Source organism: Chamaea fasciata, unplaced genomic scaffold, assembly GCF_029207755.1.
Source record: "Chamaea fasciata isolate MVZ Bird 193981 ecotype frontalis unplaced genomic scaffold, bChaFas1.0.hap1 SCAF_8, whole genome shotgun sequence".
NCBI classification, from domain to species: Eukaryota; Metazoa; Chordata; class Aves; order Passeriformes; family Sylviidae; genus Chamaea; species Chamaea fasciata.
Genome location: NW_027094093.1, coordinates 18,893,275 through 18,900,090, shown reverse-complemented (window position 1 = coordinate 18,900,090; position 6,816 = coordinate 18,893,275). Strand labels below are relative to the sequence as shown.

General features: G+C 57.0%; 1 protein-coding gene across 1 annotated transcript; it reads left to right on the top strand.

Annotated features, from left to right (window-relative positions):
• Positions 1 to 2,552: 2,552 nt before the first annotated feature.
• Positions 2,553 to 5,885, top strand: DLX1 (distal-less homeobox 1). Its single transcript, XM_066189938.1, has 3 exons — positions 2,553 to 3,140; positions 3,654 to 3,853; positions 4,198 to 5,885. Exons 1-3 carry the CDS (start codon positions 2,828 to 2,830, stop codon positions 4,450 to 4,452), a joined length of 768 nt encoding a protein of 255 aa, XP_066046035.1. The 5' UTR covers positions 2,553 to 2,827; the 3' UTR covers positions 4,453 to 5,885.
• Positions 5,886 to 6,816: the final 931 nt, after the last annotated feature.

Below are 6,816 nucleotides of genomic sequence, written 5' to 3'. Positions count from 1 at the left end.
GCGGGGCAGCCACTCAGCTTCATCCTCCCTGAGAGGAGCTTGGAAGGCCATAAAACCTGCAAAACAAACGATGCAGCCAAGTTTACAAATACGCAGAGATTAAACAGTGTGAAGGACAGTCGGCGTTGACTGGAGGGGCATGTATTTTGTTCCCTTACATTCCATCGCCCAGCCGCGCTGCCCCTTCTGAGGGGCACTGGGGGCAGCTGGGTGTCCGGCACGTCCCGGAGTCTCACCAGAGGCACCTCCCGTGGATTTTGGCCACGCCGGGAGCCCCTGGGTAGCACCGCAGGTGCCAAGCTTCTCACCATCGTCTGTCCCCTGTCTCTGTCCTGCTCTTACCGCGGCGTGGGATGAGGCGAGAACGGGGCAACCGGGAGCAGGGAACCCCCCGCAGCCCGCGGTAGGGGGACTGCCGGCGGCTCCTGGTAATCACTGCTCTCTGAAGTTCCGCCGGTAACTCTGGTGGGACTGCGAGTTTTAGCGGCCGCTGCGGAGCGCTGGCGGCCAGGAGGAGGCATTGGTAGCGCACCTTTGTAATCCTAATTACGAACGAAACTGAAGAGACGTCTCGGCTGTTCGGGGACAGCCAGCGCCTCGCACAAGCCCGTCATGCAGAATGTCTTGGTAGGCCAGCACGATGAGAGTCCCGACGTGGCAATCGCTCCCGTGGCGTCAGGACGTCCAGTGGCCGCGGGCCCTCCGCGCCCGCCGAAGCCGCGCTGACCGGGGCCGGCAATGCACGGAGGAGCGGGGGCTCTGCTGCGCAGGACGGGTGGGAGCAGAGCCTCACCGACCGGTCCGCGGGGTTTTGGCAGGGTTGCGGGGACTCTGCTTCGCCCCGGGACTGCCTGTGTCCGGCCGGTCGGAGGAGAAGACGGCAGCCCCGGCGGATGCGGAGCGGCCTCCCCTCTCTGCAGTTGTCAGGCTGAGGTCGGCGAAGGCGCCGGAGCTGCCGGGGCGCCCTGTCTCCTACCCGGTCAAGCTCGGTGACCCACCTCGGGTGGTCACTCCCGTGGCCAGGAGGGCAGAGCTGGCTGCCGAGGGAGACCGCGTGCCTGCGGAAACACCGGCACTGGCCCTTCCGCGCCAAGCCCCGGAGAGTTAGCGAGAATGAACTTTGCGCATTGCGAGCAAAGCAAAAAAAGCCCAAAACATTGAGAAGGAAAAAAAAAAAAAAAAAAAAAAAAAAAAAAAAAAAAAAAAAGCGGGGGGGAGGGAAAGGAGGTAAAAGAGTCGTTAGGAAACGGGCAATTAAAACCGACAGAGCCACTAATGAAAGGAGGAAAAAAATGAGGGAAAAAAAAAAAAAGAAAAAAAAAAAGAAAGAAAAAAAAGAAAAAAGACCGGGAGCGGAGGGGCTCGGTTGTGCCAGCTTTGCACAGTCAGGGGCCGGCTGCTTTCAAGGGCCGTCGCTGTCCGAAGGAGCCTGAACACTATGTGGGCTCTGCCGGGGGTGCCCCAGCCCCGCTGCCGGCGCTAATACCTCTAACGACATCAACGCTGCGATTTGTTTTGAATGTTCACTTTTATTGGTGTTCTCCCTTTGCCAAAATGTGCTTGATTACATAGATGTAGTGCCGAGATAACTGCGCACCCTAGACAGCCTAGGTGTAACCGGGAAAGTTCAGCCCAGGCCAGATCAAATCCCAGGCTGTTTAATGCTGGAAGGCTGCATGTTGCTATTAGTGTTAAATATATGGCTAATTATGCGTATGAAAATTAAACATCAGTGTTATGCTAATGGGGCCGCCTTCAGCTGTGGATCAGAGCACTTGAGACTAGCATTTAATCAAATGAATCAGTAACTAATACATCTGCACGTGTGAACTTTCACAAGATCATTTTCCTGTTACAGTCACACCGCAGAATTATGAAAGAAATAATTATCAACACTTTCTAATTATCTAGCAAAGTAATTTGGGATTCATCGTGGGCTTTCTGGGGAGGATCTCCTAAGTCCCACCTCATTTACCGCTCACGCACGCGGAAGTTTTCATTTTAAGCTCAAATGCGCCGTTGGGCCCTTTCAGGGCGATTTTGTTTGGTTGGATTGCTTTTTTTCCCCTATAAAACAATAACGGCAGCAGCCGGGCGGCGCGATCTGGAGGTGCGGGCGGCGCTGGGACCCGCGGGCCGGGGCCGGGAACCCCTGCGCGCCCGCGGAGCGCGCGGGGCCTGGCGGGCGGGGGCCGCTCGCTTTGTCCGCGGGTCGCGCCGCCGTCTGCCGGAGCGGGGCGGGCGGCTGCAAGAACCCCTGCAGCCCGCCGAGGCCGGCGGAGCGCGGCTGCCGTCCCCTCCGCGCCGCCTTCGCGGCGAGGGGCGGAGAAGGGCGGAGGGGGTTACGGTGCCTTCCGCCGAGCTCCGGATCGGCGCCCTCGGTGGTCGGCAGCGGGAGCGGGCGGCCCGCGATGGGAGCGCGTTCCCGGGCGGCTGCAGCCGGGGCCGGCCGGGAGCGGGGCGGGCGTGCGGCCGGCGCTCGGGCAGGCGCGGCGCTGCCAGCCCGGCTCTCCGCGCTCACCGGGGTCCGGGCGAGCCCCGAGCGCCTCGGACCAATCCAAAGCGATTATGCAAGACGGCGGACCAATCAGCTCCGCCGTCTCATGAATATTCATAGACTTGGCTGAGTCAAAGCTTTTAGGCGAGTTTGTGTAGATCTACAGCATCATGCTTAGACTTTTCAAAGAGACAAACTCCATTTTCTTATGAATGGAAAGTGAAAAACCCTGTTTCGCTTAAATTGGGTTCTTTCCTGTCCTGAGAAACACCACAGACCCCAAAAAGGCAAGCTGAAGAGAGAGCACACACACAGACCAAGCGACAAGAAATGACCATGACTACCATGCCAGAGAGTCTAAATAGCCCCGTCTCAGGGAAGGCTGTCTTTATGGAGTTTGGGCCGCCCAGCCAGCAAATGTCTCCTTCTCCCATGTCCCACGGACACTATTCCATGCACTGTTTACACTCCGCGGGCCACTCTCAGCCTGACAGCTCGTACAGCACAGCTTCGTCCTTCTCCCGACCGCTGGGCTACCCCTATGTGAACTCGGTCAGCAGCCACTCGACCAACCCCTACATCAGTTCAGTGCAGTCCTACCCCAACAGCTCCAGCCTGACTCAGACCCGGTTAGAGGAGACAGGTAGGTGCACTTGGCTTTGGGAAGGGGGGGGAGGGGAGGAGGGAAGGCAAGGCGGGAGGGAGGGTGTTGTATTAAAAAAAAAAATCTGTCGGGGGAAAAAAATTAAATTAAGTTACAAAATATTAGTCAAGAGAGGCTGAAGATCACAGGAGACCGATACACAGAGCATACAATGCTTGGCTGGAAAAGAAACCAACCCAGATGTGCACGTATTAGTCTTCGTAATTATTTATTGCGTAGCGCTATAAACAATGTATGCAATTAAGGGTAATTAAACCTAAACTGCAGCCTGTAAAAATAGCGAACTTTCTCTGGGAAGAAGCCTGGGCTGCCATAATCGCCCGGAGCCTTTGTTAGCGTTAGTCGAGCTTCACTTTTCTTCCTTCTCATTATTGTTATTGTTGATGTTGCTGTTGTTATTGTTACTGCTGCTGCTGCTATTACTGTTACTGCTATTATTGCTGTTGCTGCCATTATTATTATTATTTATTCTGCATTGTTTATTGTTTGTAGGGGCCGAATCGGAGAAAAGCACTGTGGTAGAAGGAGGGGAAGTTCGCTTTAATGGGAAAGGAAAAAAAATCCGCAAACCCAGGACTATTTACTCCAGTTTGCAGCTTCAGGCTTTGAACAGGAGGTTCCAGCAGACTCAGTACCTGGCTCTCCCCGAAAGAGCTGAGCTCGCAGCATCTCTGGGACTCACCCAGACCCAGGTACAGCTCCGACTGAGCCGGCCCCTCTCCCGTGTCCCCACCGTCGGCGTGGGAGACCACACGCGTAATGCACACGGGTCACGGGCAACGGGGCCCGGGGCCACTCCCGAGCCGCCGCGGGGCGCTCCCGGTGCTGTGAAAGCCCCCGCAGAGCCCGCGGGAGTGGGCCCAGGGGGCTCCCGCTGGGTGGCTTGGCGTCACAAAATAACACGGCAGTCGCGGCGGGAATGAGGGAGAGAAGCTGGGGGGCCGGCGGGTGCGGGGCTCCGTCGTGCCCTGGGAGGGATGGGGGGATGCTGGACCGTACCGAGGGATGCTGAGCCCTGCCCCGCTCCCCTTTGCAGGTGAAGATTTGGTTTCAAAACAAGCGCTCCAAGTTCAAGAAACTGATGAAGCAAGGAGGGGCCGCCCTGGAGAGCAGCGCCTTGACCAACGGCAGGGCTCTCTCGGGCAGCTCGCCACCCGTGCCTCCAGTGTGGAATACCACCTCCGCCTCCGGTAAGGCCTCGTCGGGGACCCCGGGCACCTACATCCCCAGCTACACGTCGTGGTATCCTTCGGCCCACCAAGAAGCTATGCAGCAGCCGCAACTGATGTGATTATATATACGTTCTCCCCTAACGCAAGCACTATCAGTCCCAAAAAGAATTAAAATTATTACGGGGGAAAAAAAAAAGGAACTAAGTCAAATAAAAGGAAAGAAAAAAAGAGGGGGGAAGAGAGAGAGAATTTTAAAAAAACAAACAAAACAAAACAAAAACAAAAACACAAAAGAAACCCAAGCAAACAAACAAACAGGAGGTCTCTTGCCCATCCAGCCATTAGGACGCTGCACGGTAGCTCAGTGCAGGAGAGCACAGATGTGATGCGGGCCGGTTCCCACCGCTGACAGCTGACGGAGCGGCCCCGAGCACGGCACAACAGCCTGGGAGCAGAGCGAGCGCCGGCCGCGGCTTTGTGGGACAATCAGAAAAAGATGTCTGGGGGGCGGGGAAGCCCTCTCCTCTGTCCTGTCTGTCTGTCTGTGTCTGTTGAAATGTAGGTCATTTATTTACTACACCGATCTGACGGTCTCTTCGATTGCAAGGGGGAAGGAAGCTGTACAATTTACCGGACCTTCTTCCCCGCGACATTTTCTGTACCTTTTACTATCCATCTGTATATTTTTTGTTGTTGTTAAAAGGGGAAGACAGGGGGTTTATTTATTGATTTAAATTACCACTATGAGAGTGCTAGAAACAAACTCAGCTTGCTGAGTCTACTGCTTGGAAGCACAGTTTAAACAAAACCACAGACGGTCAGTCGTCCCGTCCCGTCCCCCCCCCCGCCCCCCTTCTCCCCGAATAAATCACCACGAGGGAAGGATGCGATTTTAACTTTTACGATAACTTTTATACTTCGGTGGTGTGGAGAGTTTTGGTCCGAATGATATGCATTTCTCGCGTATTTAACAAAGGAAATAAATGCGCATTGTTTGGCACTGAAGTGGAATTGCAGCAGCTGCCAGCGCTTTGCTGAGGTGAAGCAAGGCACAGAGGACGGAACGGGAGCCCGGAGGGCGGCGGGGGGGACCCACCGGGGGGGCGGGCGGGCGAGCACACCCGCACAGTCCCGGCGCGGCCTCCCCGAGCAAAGCCGGCCCGAAACCGAAATGCACAAACCGACGTGCAGGAGCTACTCGCTGTACATATTTTATTCTTAATTATTATTATTATTGTTCTGTAAACATGTTGCACAAATTTAGCTTTTTTTAATTATTATTGTTATTATTATTATTATTTCCGTTCTGTTTCGTGTGGCTGTAAAACATGATGCTTTGTGTACTGAGATCTTGACATTTTTACTTGTGAAATTCGGAAAATGTGATAAACTGAGCTCGGCTGTGTTTAGTGTTCTATATGTCAAAGTTTAGTTTTATATTGAGAATGTTAACTTATTGCTTTGTATCTGGGGGAGGAAATGGAAAAAAACCCACACAAATCTTTGTACATAAGTTATAAAGTTTCTTTGAGACAGTAAAATTATGGTTTGGAAAAAGAGACATGCGTGCTCCCTGCCTCGTAGCGCGGCCGGGAGCGGGGTCCGGGCCAGGCTCCGCTCTCCGCGGCGGGACGGCGGTGGCCGTAACCGGGAGGCGAGGTGGAGGAGCGACCCGCCCCGGACAGGGCAGCCTGTCCCCCGTGCCCCCGGCCGGGCCCAGTTAGGCGGCGGCAGCCGTCGGGATGGGTCGCGGGACCCTCGGCGGAGGGGTCGCTCGGAGCCGGGGGGGAACGGGCGCAGCTCCTGGGACGGGAAGGGGATGTGGTGAGGCCGGGAGAGCCCCGGCGCCCGCCCCGACAGCCGAGCCGGCTGCCTGCCCGCGCATCCCACGGGAGGCGAAGCCGTGCCGGTATCGCCGCGGTTGTGCCAGCCCCGGACCGAGCCCTGCCCGCTCCCCGGGCTGGCGCGGCGCCGGGCACAACCCGTGGCTATTGCTGGGATGGGCAAAGCGCTGCAGAGAGGAGGGAGCCGGCGGCAGCTGGGCTCGGCCGGCTGCCCGTGCGCTTTTCTGCCCGCAGATTCCTCGGGGGATCGGCTGTGCAGCCCCGCGGGGGCCAGGCTCACTCACCCCGAGATACGCACCCTCTCCCCAACGCGCGGGGCCGGTGCGCGACAGCGCAGCATCCGCCCTAGCGCGCACAGGCGGCGCGGCGGCCCTCGGGGTGCTCTATCCGACATGGAAAACGCTCCGCGGCTCCGCATTTCCCGCAGGGCCACGGCCCGAGGCCGGTCCCGAGCAGCCCGAAGTCCCGAGCGGAGCCGGAGGGCTCCGCGGCCCCGTGGCGCCCCAGGACCCGCACAGCTCCCGCGGCGGCTCTGCCGGAGACCGAACGCCTTTGACCGGGCCGAAGCGGGGTGGTCAAGCAGCTCAGAGGGCTTTAAAGGTATATTAACTTCTAATTCAATAACGCCTTGCTAACAGT

Bases quoted from the DNA above. Each gene is read 5' to 3' on its own strand.
- DLX1 (XM_066189938.1), top strand. From the start codon at position 2,828: ATGACCATGACTACCATGCCAGAGAGTCTAAATAGCCCCGTCTCAGGG. The intron at 3,141-3,653 runs GTAGGTGCACTT...TATTGTTTGTAG, and splicing joins GACCCGGTTAGAGGAGACAG to GGGCCGAATCGGAGAAAAGC. The intron at 3,854-4,197 runs GTACAGCTCCGA...TCCCCTTTGCAG, and splicing joins TGGGACTCACCCAGACCCAG to GTGAAGATTTGGTTTCAAAA.